Below are 17,058 nucleotides of genomic sequence, written 5' to 3' on the forward strand. Positions count from 1 at the left end.
TGTTGACTGAAAGAAACATGTTTGCGAGGGAAAGGGTTTCTCATAACTCAGATCAGCTTTGAGCTTCTTCTCAAATGCTAGGATTACAGACATTTACCGCATCCAGCCACGTCATTCTTTATAGCAGACATAGTCCCTGTGGAGGTACGTTTAAAGCTTTCCATCAAGAGTGACTTATTGAAATCATGACTTCATCATCTCAACATGACTGAACCATGAAAGGTCTAAGGCAAAGCCGGGCTGCTTCTGCTCTTGGAGATTTCTGTTTACCTTAGGTCACCTCATTCACTATCCAGTCAGTGACACCTACAGTGACACCTACAGGCTGACGGAAAGGATGAGGCCAAAGACAACTCACGTTGTGTCCCCATCAGAGCTGGGCTCCATTGTACCTGACTATGACTCCTCTGGATCTTTCTCCAGCTGTGCAGCTCCCTTGAGAAATCTTAAGTATGGGGGCTGGGGAGATGACTCGGTGGGCAAAGTACTTGCTTGCTATGCAAGCAAGGGAAACCTGAGTTTGACCAACATAAAACAGGTAGATGCAGAACTGGTAAGATGCCTCAGCCAGCAAAGGCACTTGCCACAGGCCAGATCCCTGAGTTCAATCCTGGGACTCACACACAGGCACCACACACACATATACACACAAACGCAGGTGCACTACACATACCATATACACACACTCACCCACATGTATACACTTATACACATCTACCACACACACATGCACCACACCACAAACACACACACACAAACACACGCACCACACATACACACACTCACCACATACATACACTCACCTCCCCCCCCCACACTTCCTCTACTATAAAACATAAAATGTAACTTAAGTCTTAAATGTAGAGAGAAGTCCCAGCTCCTGCAGGAAAGAGACTTTAGGAAGAGTTTTTAGAAAGAGCAAGTCCCTCTCCCAGTCTCCTCACCCACCCAACTCTACAAAAAGAAACAGCTTAGAACACAGCCACACCCAGCCCTAGGCCACATGAACAGGAAAGGAGATGAAGGAAGTGTGGCTCATAGAACACTTACATACAGGCCCCTAGGTCGAGTGTCATTTGCTTGGGCAGAAGGGGTCTGTCTGTTCCACCCTTCCTTCCTCATGACACCACACACCAAGGGACCAGAACCACAAGTTGCTGAGATACATTTGTCTTTTGGAATTTCTTGTCATAGTTTCCTACCTTTCTTTCAAAGAAGGATCTTCTATTTTTTTTTTCTTTTTGAAGATTATGTATCACTGCTCTATCTGCATGTACACTTGTGTGCCAGAAGGGGGCATCAGATCTCATTATAGATGCTTCACCATGTACTTACTGAGGGTTGAACTGGGGCCCTCTGAAAGAGCAGTGCTCTTAACCATCTCTCCAGCCCCTGGATTTTCTACCTTTTAGAAAAACAATGGGGTTTTTGGGGGTTTTTTTGTGTTTTTTTTGTGTGTGGTGTTTTGGTTTGGTTTGGTTGTTCAAGACAGGGTTTCTCTGTGTAGCTCTGGCTGTCCTGGAACTCACTCTGTAGACCAGGCTGGCCTCGAACTCAGAAATCCACCTGCCTCTGCCTCCCAAGTGCTGGGATCAAAGGCGTGCGCCACCACTGCTGCCCAGCTTAGAAAAACAATGTTAATAATAATAAGATCCCAAAATGCAGAGATGAGGCATTTCTCTGAGGGAAATAAAAGGGTTTTTGTTTGTTTTAAGAACAATGGTTCAAATGGGAGATGAGGAGATGAGGAGATGGCTCAGCAGTTGAGAGCGCTGTCTGCTCTTGCAGAGGTCCTGGGTTCAATTCCCAGCACCCCAACCCTAACCCTATCCACCCACATGGCGGCTTATGACTGTCTGTAACTGAAGTTCTACTTAATTTGATGCCCTATTAGGCCTGCTTGGATACACACACAAAGGTAGCTCACAGATAAACACACAGGCAGAACACTCCTATGCACGGAATAAAATTAAAGTGATAAAAAATGTAAAATGATTCAGGGCTAATTTCAGTTTTTATTGTAGATCAGGTTGGCCTTGAATACAGATATCTGCCTGCCTCCACCCCAAGAATGCTGGGATCAAAGTCATACACCACAACACCTGGCTCCCAGTCAGTTTTAAAGCTGAAAAAGTCCTTAGAGAACATCCTTTCCAATATTTTCCTTTGCAAATGAGGTAACTGAGGCTCTGAACCTTGCCCAACAGCTCCTGCCTGAGACGCAGCAGGACCTGGCCTTGGGCCTGTTGCCCTTCAGCCCAGCCACCTCTCACACTACTTCCATGCCTTCTGGCTACATTTGCTGAGACTTCCTGAGAGCTGCTATTTCAGTCCCTGAAGGACAATTTCACAGAATGGACAGTTGTCCATTTCACAGACAGGAACCAGCCCAAACTAGGAATGAGAAACTCTAAGTTACCAGTCAGCATCTATATATATCCCAAGAGGCTCTGAAATTGCCATGCCCCACAACACAGATCTGCACACTTAAATATCACTCCCCCACCTCCGTTTTTTTGTTTTTTTTTTTTTGTTTGTTTGTTTTTGTTTGTCAAGACAGGGTTTCTCTGTGTAGTCCTGGCTGTCCTGGAACTCACTCGGTAGACCAGAGACCAGGCTAGCCTCGAACTCAGAAATTTCCCTGCCTCTGCCTCCCAAGTGCTGGGATTAAAGGCGTGCGCCACCACCACCTGGCCTCACCTCCGTTTTTTAAAAATTTGAGACAGGGTCACATTATGTAGCTCTGGATGTCCTGGGACTCAATATGTTGACCTAGCCAAACTTGAACTCAGAGATGAAGTCTCTGCCTACTTCTGCTTCCTGAGAGTTGAAATTAATTAAAGTCATATACCATCCGTCATATCCTGCTAAACAATGTGGTTAAAAATGTTTAACTATCAGGAAGAATGTGTTTAATGAGATCTTTCAACCATCACCCCCCAGTGTAGGGAGTGCATACTGTTGATTTATTTTGCACGTCGGACGCACGCAGAAGTCAGAGGACAACTGCAGAGACTTGGGTCTCTCCTTCCCTGCAGGTCTCTGACTGAAGTTGTCAAGCTTCGTAGTGGGTGCCTTTACTGATGCAGCCATTTTGCTGGCCCCAAACCAACGATTTTTGGTTGATTTAAAAGGCCTGATATTTAGGAAAAGCGTTCCTTTTTGTAATCTGCTGTGTCCTGGAGCTTTGTAAATGAGCTAGGATGTTTAGACCTCTGAAAAATCTCTGCTTCCTTTTCTCTTTGCAGCAATAAAGTTTGATGAAATACGCGTGTTTGGTTATACGGCCTGGACTCTGCTGGATGGCTTTGAGTGGCAGGATGCCTACACAACCCGTCGAGGGCTGTTTTATGTGGACTTTAATAGTGAGCAGAAAGAGAGGAAACCCAAGACCTCAGCTCATTACTACAAACAAATCATACATGACAACGGTTTCCCTTTGAAAGAGTCCACGCCAGACATGAAGGGTCAATTTCCCTGTGACTTCTCCTGGGGAGTCACTGAGTCTGTTCTTAAGGTAAGTGGCTCCTTCTAAATTAACCACACACCAGGGGAGATAGTATACAATATGTTTTTACAAGTGTTATGTATAAGGATATCCTAGTCATTGTTCTATTGCTGTGAAGAGACATCATGACCACAGCAAGTCTGCGGTCTTCAGTTGGGGCTGGTTTACAATTTATCGTCATGGTGCAGGAAGCATGGCAGTGTGCAGACAGACATGATGCTAGAGAGGTATCTAAGAGTCCTACATACAGAGACAATGGCAGCAGGAAGAAACTGAGACACACTTCCTCCAGCAATGCCACACCTACTCCAACAAGGCCACACCCACTCCCACAAGGCCACACCTCCTAATAGTGCCATTTCCTATGAACCTATGGAGGCCATTTTCTTTCAAACCATCACAGATGCTTTGCTTGCATATATGTCTGTCTGCTGACCACAAAGGTCAGAAGAGTGCATTGAATGCCCTAGGATTAAGGATATATGGTTATATTAAGGATATATATATGTATAGGATATATGTGTGTGTATGGTGTGTGTGGTGCATATTGCAGTACATGCGGAGGTTAGAGGAAAAATTGTGGAGTTAGTTCTTTCCCTCTACCTTTTATGGGTTTGAGAGATTGAACTCAGGTGTCCAAGCTTACTGAGTAAATGCTTCCCCCTCTGCGCCATCTCCCCCACCTGAATCCACTATTTGTTTGTTTGTTGGTTTGTTTGTTTAGGTTTTTCAAGACAGAGTATCTCTGTGTAGCCCTGGCTGTCCTGGAACTCACTCTGTAGATCAGGCTGGTCTCGAACTCTAGAGATTCGCCTGTCCCTGCCTCCTGAGTGCTAGGATTAAAGGCGTGCCCAGAGAATCCACTGGTTTTTATTATACAAAATAGCATGTTTCAGTATCAGCTCGTCATGTGTGTATAAAATGCACTGTGGTCTTTTTTTACCTCCACATTGTATCCCTTACCCTCCTCCTAACGGCCTTTTCCCACTTGGGGTGCACCATCTTTATGTGGTCTGGTCTCTCTCACATGCATTGTCTACAGCTAGTGTTTTCCGGAGGTTGTAAAACACGGTGCATTTTGTTTGATCTTGCCTTGTTTTGTGGCAAAAATGACCTTTTGTGAATATCTTTTCAACTATACTAAGATCCTCTAAACTTTTCAAAACACTGGAGCTGGCCTAGACTGGGAAGACGGCTCAAGTAATTCATTATACACGGGTTGAACTTCCAGCTCACATGACCGATGCTGTCTGAGTTTAATGTTCTAGATTACTGGTTGGCAGATGGCAAATGGGCAGTAATATGACTTTGTAATTAGAATATGAAAGATGACACATGAAAAAACAATTAGAGGGAAAATATTTACCAAGAGTTAATTATTAGTTTTCCAGGTACATTTAAATTCACTCACAGGTGGGGAAAGTACTTTAGCACAAGTACAGAATTTTTCCTTGCTCTAATTATCTTGAATTTGGAAGTGTTTTTCTTAGGTCTTTTGTTTCATTTTACTTTGTCTTGTTTCTGTTTTTTTGAGGCTGAGTTTCCTCTGTGTACCCCTGGCTGTCTGGTTTCCAGTTGAGACACTGTCTTCTCTGAGTGGCTCTCTAGTCCTTAGACTGCACCTGGGAAACTAGAAACACACGACTATCCCCGTATGGTTGTGTGGCCCAAACTCAAAGAGGAAAATGTGGGGCCGAGGCTGTAGTTTAGTTTGTACAATGGCTGCCTAGCACGCAGAGGCCCTGGGTTTGATCCCGGTGTTGCATTAGGTGAGGTAGTGGCATATTACCTGTAACCCTGCGCTTGGGAAGAAGGAAAAAGAAAAGCAGGAATTTCAGGTCATCTTCAGGTACTTATTAAGTTTAGAGCTAGCCTGGGCTGTAGTCACCTACCCCTCAGCCCCACCCCCACCCCAAAAAGAGGGAGAAAGGAAAACTAAAGGAAAAGTAAGACAGAAAAGTCCATGACTCTCCAAGGTGGAAAGCCAGGGAGAACAAAAGAGCAACACACCTTCAGGATTTGGGCTGAGTTCACTCGTTCCCCCTCATAACCGAAGCAACTTGCATAGAGAGAACATCCCACAGTCTTCCTGTGGAGCAAGCGCTGTGCTCACAGACACACGGTGGAAGAGACACTGTGTGAAAATGTGATTTTCTTGAACCTTCTTCCTCCATTTTATTTTTGTTTAGGAGATGGGGTATCTGCTCTACGGTCCAGGCTGGCCTAAAACTCTGAGCAGTCCTCCTGCCTCAGCCTCTTGAGATTATAGGCATGCACCACTGCTCTGTGCTATCATCTCTATCCCTCAGCCACTCTCAGGGACAGTCTGTCACCTGGCCTCCTCTAAATGCATGTGCTGTTTAGTGACTCCTTTATAACCTCAGTTCACCTGGGTCATCCGCTTATGACGAGGCTGCAGTATTGCCGAGGGTACTGAGCCAATTTCCTGATGCATTTGAACTGTTACAGGAGATGTTCTATAACCTGGATTTTTAGGTCAAGTGAGCTGGAAAATGGGCTTATTAGGTTTTCCATAAACAACTGGTCTTCCTTCCCTGTGTGTGGTTCCTTCCCGGTATTTCCTCGTCTCCCTGGAGAATCAAAGGGCTAGAATAAAGACAGTCTTTTCCCCCATATTACCCTCAGAGCATCCTGAATACAGAGACCATTATGAAGGGCAGAGTTATCATTTATCTTGACGTGAGAGGCTTCGTAAGGCTCAGCTCTTCCGCTGACAGGTTGGGATACACCAGGAGCCACACTTGATTTACCAGGATGTGTTTGTTTTCCACAGCCGGAGTTTACGGTCTCCTCCCCACAGTTTACTGATCCTCACCTGTATGTGTGGAATGTCACTGGCAACAGATTGCTATACCGAGTGGAAGGAGTACGGCTAAAAACAAGACCGTCCCAATGCACAGATTATGTGAGCATCAAAAAACGAGTTGAAATGTTGGCGAAAATGAAAGTCACCCGCTACCAGTTTGCCCTGGACTGGACCTCTATCCTTCCTACTGGGAATCTGTCTAAAGTTAATAGACAAGTGCTAAGGTACTATAGGTGTGTGGTGAGCGAAGGACTGAAGCTGGGCATCTCCCCCATGGTGACGTTGTACCATCCGACTCACTCCTATCTAGGCCTCCCTATGCCACTTCTGAGCAGTGGGGGATGGCTAAACGCGAACACAGCCAAGGCCTTCCAGGACTACGCAGGGCTATGCTTCCAGGAGCTGGGGGACTTGGTGAAGCTCTGGATCACCATCAATGAACCTAATAGGCTGAGCGACATGTACAACCGCACGAGTAACGACACCTATCGTGCGGCCCACAACTTGATGCTGGCCCACGCCCAGGTCTGGCACCTCTATGATAGACAATATAGGCCAGTCCAGCATGGGGCTGTGTCACTGTCCTTACATTCCGACTGGGCAGAACCTGCCAACCCCTATGTGGCTTCACACTGGAAGGCAGCCGAGCGCTTCCTCCAGTTTGAGATCGCCTGGTTTGCAGATCCACTCTTCAAGACTGGCGACTACCCATTGGCCATGAAGGAATACATCGCCTCCAAGAACCAGCAAGGGCTGTCTAGCTCAGTCCTGCCCCGCTTCACCGTGAAGGAGAGCAGGCTGGTGAAGGGTACCATCGACTTCTACGCACTGAACCACTTCACTACTAGGTTCGTGATACACAGGCAGCTGACTACTAACCGCTCAGTTGCAGACAGGGACGTCCAGTTCCTGCAGGACATCACCCGCCTGAGCTCGCCCAGCCGCATGGCTGTAACACCCTGGGGAGTTCGCAAGCTCCTTGGGTGGATCCGGAGGAACTACAGAGACATGGATATCTACATCACAGCCAATGGCATTGATGATCTGGCTCTAGAGGACGATCAGATCCGAAAGTACTACTTGGAGAAGTACGTCCAGGAGGCTCTGAAAGGTAAGATTTGGGGATACAGAGAGGCGGGAGAGGTATATAAACTTGACAGCAATAAAAACCTAGGCGTAAAACTCATCACCGACTCAAGATTTGTGGCCCCCAACTCCTCCTGCTCATTGGATTTCTTCCTTAAAATAGGCCTTTATTATTGAATTTTAAATTCCTTGTTTGTTTGAGACCATGTCTCTCTATGTAGTCCTGTCTTGAAGCTTGCTATGTAGACCAGGCTGGCCTTGAACTCACAGAGATCTACCTTCTGAGTGGTGGGATTAAAGGCATGTGTACCTACCATCATGTCTAGCTGAAATTTTTAATTTTTACTTTCATCATTAATGTTTTTTTTAAGACAGGTTCTAAGTAGTAGCCTAAGCTGACCCCTATCCTGCTTCTGCCTTCCAAGTGGTGGCATGATAAACCTAGGCCACCACATCTGGACTTTTATAAAGTGCCGGTAATCTCACTATGGAAGAACTGCAAAGCACTTCCCCCCCCCCCCCGAGAAATCTCACTTCCCAAGAAAAGTATCATCCGATTTAGATTATTTCCAGTGAGCTTCCTAATACAGTTGAGCTGAGGCTATTATTTCCCATTTGCCTACAACTTTTTGTTTGTTTGGGGAGTTGAACCCAGGTTCCATTTGGCTGTACTAAAAAGCTACATCCCCATATTCCTAACTCTGTGCCTGCGTGCGTGCGTGCGTGTGTGCATGTGTGTGTGTGTGTAGGTAGCTGGGAATTTAACCAAGGACCTCATGCATACTAGCCTATACACTCTACCACTGACCTACCTTCATTCCCACTCACCAGCATTTTCTTTGTCGGGCTGGGGTTCAAATTCAGGGCTTTATGTGTGCTAAGCCACCAACCTCAAAGCAGCCACATCATGAATTTTCTTTCTTTCTTTTTTTTTTTTGTTTTTTTTCGAGACAGGGTTTCTCTGTGTAGCCCTGGCTGTCCTGGAACTCACTCTGTAGACCAGGCTGACTTCAAACTCAGAAATCCTGTCTCTGCTTCCCAAGTGCTGGGATTAAAGGCATGCACCACCACTGCCCGGCAAAAACTAAATTTTAGAAGTTGTTTTATTTATTCATATTCCAAATGTTGCCCTGCTTCACAGTCCCCCTCCAAGAGTTCTTTACCCTCCTCCCCTTTGCCTCGAGAGGGTGCTCCCCCCAGCCCCCCTAAGTTCTTACTCAAAGATACTTTACTATTCATTTGTGATCAACAATGTTTCTTTTTTTCAGCATATCTCATTGACAAGGTCAAAATCAAAGGCTACTATGCATTCAAACTGACTGAAGAGAAATCTAAGCCTCGATTTGGATTTTTTACATCTGACTTCAAAGCTAAATCCTCTGTGCAGTTTTATAGCAAGCTGATCAGCAGCGGCGGCTCCCCGTCTGAGAAGAGTAGTCCTGCATGTGGTCAGCCTGCAGAAGACACAGAGTGTGCCATTTGCTCATTTCTCATGCAGAAGAAACCACTAATCTTCTTTGGTTGTTGCTTCGTCTCCACTCTGGTTGTATTGCTATCAATCACCATTTTTCATCATCGAAAGAGAAGAAAATTCCAGAAAGCAAGGAACTTAAAAAATATACCATTGAAGAAAGGCCACAGCAGAGTTTTTAGCTAAACTATCATTTCTGTCATAGTTTAAAGATTCACTCCAGTTCCATATACTGGTAACTTACAATGTGAGAGACAGCTGTAACCAAGGTGAAGACAATCAATGCCTTTGAAGTGTGGTTCAAATCATTCCTTTAGGTACTGACAATCAGTGAATCCGAGCTGAAGACACCCTGACAGTAACTCTGGGCGTGACCCTAGACATTGCTTCAGGAAGTGTGAATCACTACTTCACATCCCTTTTCTGTAGCTTTCTTCTGTAAATAGCAATTGCTATTCATGGTAAAGAAATTAATTTTAAAAAGTGAAATTTTGTTGTCTTAGACTTCATAGCTTAAACCTATTTTGAAGTCGTTGTTTTGAGACAGGTCTATTATGTAGCTCTGGCTGCCATGGGACTTGCTATGTAGACCAGGCTGGCCTCAGCCTCACAAAGGTCCACCTGCCTCAGCCTTCTGAGTACTGGGATCAAAGGTGTGCATCACTATGCCTGGCTAAAACTATGTAAACTGGACAGTTAGTGACATACTCTTGTCACTTCTAACAAGGTGCTCTCTGGTTAGTCAGGGTTGTCTTCAGATGGAATGTGCAAACACACCAGGACTCTAGATCATGCTTGTCCATATGTAGTTAAAGAAGCTCTAAAACATACCAATGTTTGCTTTCCTCAAAAATATTTTTTCAGATACTTTTTTTTTTTTTTTTTTTTGGTTTTTCGAGACAGGGTTTCTCTGTGTAGCCCTGGCTGTCCTGGAACTCACTCTGTAGACCAGGCTAGCTTCGAACTCAGAAATCCGCCGGCCTCTGCCTCCCAAGCGCTGGGATTAAAGGCGTGTGCCACCAATGCCTGGCTAGATACTTCTTAAACATCCAAGTTTGTGAGCTTTCTTTTCTTTTCTTTTTTTTTTTTTTTTAAATTTTTATTTGTTTATTACATGTAAGTAAACTGTAGCTATTTTTACACACCCCACAACAGGGCATCAGATATCATTACAGATGGTTGTGAGCCACCATGTGGTTGCTGGGATTTGAACTCATGACCTCTGGAAGAGCAGTCAGTGCTCTTAACCTCTGAGCCATCTCACCAGCCCGAGCTTTCTTTTCTTACTGGACTTAAAATTTTTATTTCTTTTTGTGGCAGGGTGAGTGGGTTCTGTGCAGCCCTGGCTATCTTGATACTTTCTCTGTAGAGACCAGGCTGGCTGGAACTCAAGAGATCCAACTGTCTCTGTCTCCCAAGTGCTGGGATTGAAGGTGTGTACCACTCTGCCCAGTCTGGACTTCTGATTTTCAAGGAGCTTCATGGGTGGAAAAATGGCTCAGCGGTTAAGAGAACTGGCTGCTCTTCCAGAAGACCCTGGTTCAATTCCCAGCACCCACATGGCAGCTTACAACTGTTTGTAATTCCAGTTCCTGGAGATCTGATACCCTCATAGACATACATGTAGGCAGAACACCAATATACATAGAAAGATCACAGGATAAAGAACAACTAGACCCAAGTATCTATGCAAATCTTGTTCGTATTGCAAAGCAATTCCCATTTTAAAATAAACTGGCATTACCCCTATTACCCTGAAAATTTTTTTTTTGAGGTGGCAAGATTTGGCACTTAGCAAAGTATAAAAAAGTGTAGACTTTTCAGCCAGGCGATAGTGGTGCACGCCTTTAATCCCAGCACTTGGGAGGCAGAGGCAGGCGGATTTCTGAGTTCGAGGCCAGCCTGGTTTACAGAGTGAGTTCCAGGACAGCCAGAGCTATACAGAGAAACCCTGTCTCAAAAAAAAAAAAAAAAAAAAAGTAGATTTTACTATGGGTTACCAATAATAGTCAAAGGACCATACCATTAATCGTAGAGCCTGGAGCTGTCCCAGAGCTTCACAACTTCCTCATGAACACAGGTGTAGAATATCTAGAGCTAGTCACATTACCCAGTCACTGCCAACCTTCTCCAGGAAGTTAGACTTAGGAGTCAAAGAAAAGTGGTTCTTCCACACAGCCTTAGTGATAAAACCATTCTAAAGTGTTAGTGATTTTAACTGTATTTCAGATCTACCTCTCGTTAGATAGTGAACTTAAGGCATAATTAGGATACTTTTTTGTGTTTTTCAAGATAGGGTAGCACTGGCTATCCTGGAACTCTGTAGACTAGACTGGCCTTGAACTCAAAAACCCACCTGCCTCTGCCTCCCAAACACTGGGATTAAAGGTGTGCACCACCACTGCCCCGAAGTATTAAAATTCTTATAATCAGCACTAATTTAAGAACAAAGTCAAAGAGACAGCACATGTAAAACAACGATAAAGCTGCTACTGGACTAGCCAAATCTAACAGCAGATCTGTTTTTCTATTCCTGGTTAGCACAACCACCACCTTTCCAGTCTTAGGTTTTTCTTTTTAAAATGTGTATGGGTGTTTAGCCTATATGTATATACATACCACTTGTGTGTCCTTGGAAGCCAGAAGAGGCATCAGATCCTCTGCAACTGGAGTTACAGATGGCTGTGAGCCAACACGTGGTGATGGGAACCAAACCTGGGTCATCTATAAGGACAGCCAGTGCTCATCAGCACTGAGCCATCTTTCCAAGTTTAGCAGTTCTTAGGTTTTAGGATGACACCCATTATAGTTGGCTAAACAATTGTCCTCTAAGCCACATAAAAAAGCTGTAATTTTGCTTTAAAAGACCCCAAAACCCTAAAACTGCCTTTCCTGCACGCACATGGACGTTCACCTGGTACCTTGGGAGGTCAGAAGGGTACGCTAGATCTAGAACTGACTGGAGTTACAGATGGCTGTGAGGTAGGACTAAAACCTGTCTCCTCTGCAAGAGCAACAAGTGTTCTTAAGCACTGAGTGTCTATTGCCCCACTTAGGTTTTTCTTTTGCCACTTGAATTCACTCCAGAAAAACTTGATAAAAGTTTTAAAAACCACGTTGACTTCCATAAACCTTCATGTTAGCCTTGAAAGATGCAGAAGGCAAAGAACTTGGAACCAACCCTTAATTCAAATAACATGTTTAGGCCTTGACTTAGAACTGGCAGTGATCCTCCTGCCTCAGTCTAAGAGCTGAAATTACTGGTGTACTACCATGCCCAGTTCAGTTTTCTATTAACCATCACTACTACCTTTGTTTTGAGACAGGGTCTCACCTATTATACAGCCCAAGTTGGACTATTATCTCAGATAATAGGTATCTCAGGATAAGCTCAACTCCTGACCCTCCTGCCTCAACTCCACTGCAGGGGCTACAGGAATATACCACATACCCAACTAAAACCTTTCCTTAAATACAATGTGTTCTTATTGAGCTAAGCTCAGAACACCTTCCCAAAGTTCCCTAAATGCAAAGTTCCTAGCCCAATGGCTGCCATACTTGGGGGTTGGGCACATGTAAGGATCATAATGGAAATTAGCTCATGATCCAGTGATATACCAAGGAAAAGTTCTGAGTAGCTGCAGAAAAAGACACATTTTACATATTCAATAAAACCCACTTCTCATTACATCTTTAAATATTGCCATAACTGTATTTAACCTCTGGGAAATGAAGTACCCTGTGTCTAAATGTTTTAACCTCCAGTGCTATACCAAATAACCTGGTTAATGCCATTTAACTAATGCTGGTTGGTCAATTTCAGCAATTGTCTTGTCTCCCTAAACTGGCCAAATACATAGCTGACACTCTTCTGCTTCCAGCCCTGAAGGCTGATTAGACTAGACAAGCCACATCTACCTGTGCTGCTAGCTGGAACTTTGTTAATCCTAGGCAGCATCCTGACAACTCAACCTGGCCCTTTTCTGGTTGAGTCAGGGTCTCCATAGCCTTGAATGGCCATTCAAGGCATCCAAGTTACCAGAAAATGAGTAGCAAATGCTCTCAACCAGCCCAGACATTCTAGTTTTGGTTAAGGCAGAGCTGTAGATGGTGTAGCAATACTACAGTGTTGCTCTTGCAAAATTTACAAGTGGTGACAATTCTAGCTCGAGGGAAACACTTCTGGACACAGGCAGTTAGATTGGACACTACCTGTACCCTAGTCCCAGGGAAGACACTGCCTCAAATGGAAGGTGAATGGGTGACTATTAAAAGCTGGGTGTTTTGGTACTTGCCTTTGATCCAAGCAGTGAGTAGGTGGAATTTGAGGCCATCATAGGGGACAACCTTCTCCAAGGAGTCACAGGTCTGGGACTGTTTGCCTAACATTTACAATTCTGGGGCCGACAAGTCACTTGCCCAAGTGGGTAGGGAAGTAACTCACACAAACACCAGATCTGTTACATCTAGAATCCTATACTCAAAAGCCAGCAACCCCAGGTTCATTGTAATTTCTAGTCCACACTGGCCCCTCATCCCTCATCCTCCAGCTTCAACCCCCTCAGTGCTAGAATTACAACTCTACAAAGAAACCATCGGGACCTGTGTTTTCTAGCTCTTAATTATTCTTAATCTTTGTTTGTTTTCTCTGTGTATCCCTAGCTGTCCTGGAACTCTGTAGACCAGGCTGGCCTCAAACTCAGAAATCCGCCTGCCTCTGCTTCCCAAGTGCTGGGATTAAAGGCGTGCGCCACCACCCAGCTATTAATCTTAATATTGACCCAACAGTCAATACTATACCTGTGTCAAAGACAAACACCTGTAGGACCTACCCAAAGTGCTACACTCACTGAACATCCATTAGGATGGTTGCCTGTTGTTGCTATTTTAAGCCACTTGATTACATGAAGAACCTCCCCACAAAAAACAAAAGTATCAGCTGACCCATTAAGTAATCAGAAAAAAATCAAGACATACAAATCAATATATAAGTCCTTTATTGCCCAAACTGTACTTGTGATCAGGATCTTGTTTCTGGAGCTAGGAATCTGTAAAAAAACAATTATATGTAAACTTTTGTCAATATTCCTGCCTGGAAAGTTCTTTAATCACTTTTAGCACACTGCGCTCATCTGAAGCAGTCATAGACACAGGGACCCACCTGAGGCCTCACTCGTCAGCCTGCTGCACGGTTCCCTTCTCAGACACATAGATGCCATCCAAAAACTTTCTGATATCTTTGTTTTTAACTGTTGTAGCTTGCTGAATCAGAGCCGCTATACAGGAAGAAGCACACAAAACCATTACTTCACTAGTCAAATTCATCTTAAACAAGTCCAACCGACCAGAAATCAATCCCCGGAGCCTGCGCAGTGGACAGAGGGACTCCTTCACTCCCCTTGGATCAAGTGAGCAGTGGCACACATACCCCAATAGACATAAAAACAAATACTTTTCCAACAAAGGCAGCCATGTGCCACTCATTTTGAGGTTCATATACAAGCAGAGCATTCAGAACCACTTTGTATTCTTGATACAAAGTACAGTACACAATTACATATAGAACAGATTCATAATGATTCTATTATTTCTCTGAAGTTTTGAAACAAAGAAATCAGACATGCATTCTACCTCAAGACTCAGATAAAATGTTAGCATCTGTTATGACATAAATATACATACCTGAATTTGAAACAAGCTCAATATCATTTCCTTCAAGGATTAATTCATCCTTCTGGGCTTGGGAGACAGAACAAGCAACACCTGAAAGCGAGAACATGATAGTTAACATGAGATCGCACAAATATAACTCTTATCTAAAATTCCAAGCACCAATCAAGTTCTCTAAGATTTTAGGGTTGGACTTCTGAACACACTGTCCTCACAGATGACAAATGTGTCTCCCAGATCCCACAAAAAGCTGCTCTATCTCTCAACTACTTCAGCACACTCCCTCTTCAGGAAAACCTCAAGCTATTAGAACTATCAAAAGAGATAGTGCTAAAATAGCCTTCACTCAAACACTAAGACCCCACCCAAGGACAGAACTGTAGCAACTTCCCCGTCACTCCTGAAGGTCCACACATACCTGTCCTCATCCGAACCCTGCGGATGTATTTTTCACCCAAGAAGTTTCGGATTTCAACCAAAGACCCATTCTCCTGAATAACGACGTTGATGGGGAAGTGAGCGTACACAGACCTCATCTTGTAACGGAAGCCCTGCATTAAACATGTGAGCTGTGAGCAATCCTCAACAAAGTTTTTCAGTTCAGGCTGGCCTAATTAAGATTCCTCTTCTTTAGCTTTCCCTGGAATCACCCATGTGTGCCCCCAGGGCCCGAGTCAACTCTAAATCCCTAAGGTGCTTTTGCTGTAACTTGGAAATCTAACATACACACCATACCTACCACCTGCAAATTGCAACACATCGTACTAAAGAGCCTTGCTTTACTATCTCATCCTTTCAATGAGAGCACAAGAGCCTCTCTTTTGGCATTACAGTATTTGTGGAGTTATTACCGACACCAGCAGATAAAGGACTTCAAACCATCAAGGTAAATAAAGAGCCCAGTCCTTCATGGGAAGTGGGAGCAACAGGTACATGAGAGACCAAGTGCGGGGTACATGTATGAAACAAACCTCTTCAGCATTAGTTGTATTTTGGGAGAAAGGATTTGGAACCGACAGTGACTTCAGATATGCACAAGTTAGACCCTTTCTATCCACATGTCAACTAGTAACCTCATCTCCACTAGAGCATATTATCTATCAACCCCCCCACACACACACACTCAAGGAGCCTGCCCAGCAAATTCCTAGGTTTCATCTGTGGCAACTCACCCCCCCCCCCAGACCTGGGCCGAGACAGTTATATACACAAAACACATCCAAAAAACCTCTTACAAAGGGTTAAAAAAAACGCAGTGTGGAGGGCTGGCTTACCAGTGTAACACCCTTGATCATGTTCTGAACATGACTGCAGATGGTTCTGACAGTGGCCAGCTCCTTTCTGTTACCCCACCATTTGTCAACCCGGAGCTGTAACAGAGCAAAACTTTAGAACTAAAACGCAACATTTTTTATCTGGCGAGTCCAAGAGCACTCAAAGCGGCATACAAATACTCCGTGTGTCACATGAACAACAGGTATACACCTCCCCCCAAAACTCTGAGAACACAACCAAGACACACATTGGGGGGGTGTTTAATATTAGTTACCGGGCTTTCGGGCACTGGATTCGGTTTTATAATTTCACCAAAGAAAAATCTCTAACTCCAGGCACCCAGCTGGTAACTTTAAATTAAAAGTCACCCCTCTGCCTCCCCAGTGCTGGGATTAAAGGTGCCACCACGCCCGGCCAAAGGCCCCAAATCGCATGCTGTTAAAAACAAGCATCGGAAGCACACGATATTGAAGTCCTTACCCTTTTCTTTTTCTTCCCAAGAAGACTCAGCTCTACGTTGATGTGATTGAAGTCCCTCCGCAGAGTTCCCCTGGGGCCCTTCACAATGACGGTGCGCCCCTTCAGAGTGATGTCGACTAGAAGAGAAGATGAACTCGTGAGACCACAGGCCAGGGCTTAGAGCATGCAAGAATGAAGTGAGAGCAAAGCATGAGCCTCCTACCATTTTCCGGAATGTCGACAGTCTGATTGCTGAGAATGGTCTTCATCCTGAAACACAAACACCCGAGTAAGAAGGCTGGAGCAGGGAACGTTCTACACCTGACAACGGGCAGAGTTCCGCTACAAACGGAAATCGCCAGCTAGGAAATCCGGCGTGAAAGACACAGTGGGTCCGTGACAAGGAGTGGCCCGAGGGCGCGTGGGCCGGGAGTGAGCGGGCCCCGGCGGAGTGCCATGGCGGAAGGGCTGCAGCCGGGATGGGCCTGAAAGCCCGAACGCAACTTCCAGCTCGCGCCACCAAATCCAAAAGACGCACGTCGTGCTGGGGAACAGTTGGGACAAAGACTCGGGGCATCGGGTCCATGCCGCCGGCGTCCCCAAGAGAGGATGGGTTCAGATTCCCAGGGCACACAGCCCCTAAACTCCTCACCTCGCAGTAGATGGGGCAAAGAGAGAACGCCCTTCGTCATCACGTTCTTGTAACCCGTCAGGACCCTGCGTGTTGCGTCACGACCGAGCGACGGTTTTAAGGCAAAACGA

General features: G+C 45.0%; 2 protein-coding genes across 2 annotated transcripts in view; one reads left to right on the forward strand and one right to left on the reverse strand.

Moving 5' to 3' along the window:
- The window catches only part of Klb (klotho beta), a 34,210-nt gene extending 24,829 nt beyond the window's left edge, over positions 1 to 9,381 (forward strand). Inside the window, exons 3-5 of the mRNA XM_028765283.1 lie at positions 3,249 to 3,517; positions 6,303 to 7,446; positions 8,690 to 9,381. Coding sequence (XP_028621116.1) covers positions 3,249 to 3,517; positions 6,303 to 7,446; positions 8,690 to 9,078 — 1,802 coding nt within the window. The 3' untranslated portion in view covers positions 9,079 to 9,381. The remainder of the gene's footprint in view (positions 1 to 3,248; positions 3,518 to 6,302; positions 7,447 to 8,689) is intronic.
- Positions 9,382 to 13,872: 4,491 nt separating this feature from the next.
- Positions 13,873 to 16,992, reverse strand: Rpl9 (ribosomal protein L9). The gene is made up of 8 exons (XM_028765267.1): positions 16,949 to 16,992; positions 16,520 to 16,566; positions 16,318 to 16,433; positions 15,837 to 15,932; positions 14,981 to 15,113; positions 14,575 to 14,655; positions 14,054 to 14,168; positions 13,873 to 13,940 (listed from the first exon to the last, which is right to left on the reverse strand). The coding sequence occupies exons 2-7, from the start codon at positions 16,563 to 16,565 to the stop codon at positions 14,062 to 14,064; spliced, it is 579 nt and encodes a 192-aa protein (XP_028621100.1). The 5' UTR covers position 16,566; positions 16,949 to 16,992; the 3' UTR covers positions 13,873 to 13,940; positions 14,054 to 14,061.
- Positions 16,993 to 17,058: the final 66 nt, after the last annotated feature.

The sequence above is a fragment of the Grammomys surdaster genome, unplaced genomic scaffold (genome assembly GCF_004785775.1).
Source record: "Grammomys surdaster isolate TR1022 unplaced genomic scaffold, NIH_TR_1.0 150, whole genome shotgun sequence".
In the NCBI taxonomy this organism is placed as follows: domain Eukaryota; kingdom Metazoa; phylum Chordata; class Mammalia; order Rodentia; family Muridae; genus Grammomys; species Grammomys surdaster.

Excerpts from the sequence above, each read along its gene's own strand:
- Rpl9 (XM_028765267.1), bottom strand. The coding sequence starts at position 16,565 with ATGAAGACCATTCTCAGCAATCAGACTGTCGACATTCCGGAAAATG. Across the intron at positions 15,933-16,317 it reads TTGGGAAGAAAAAGAAAAGG|CTCCGGGTTGACAAATGGTG; the intron begins GTAAGGACTTCA and ends GCTCTGTTACAG. Across the intron at positions 14,656-14,980 it reads CAGGGTTCGGATGAGGACAG|GTGTTGCTTGTTCTGTCTCC; the intron begins GTATGTGTGGAC and ends TCTCGCTTTCAG.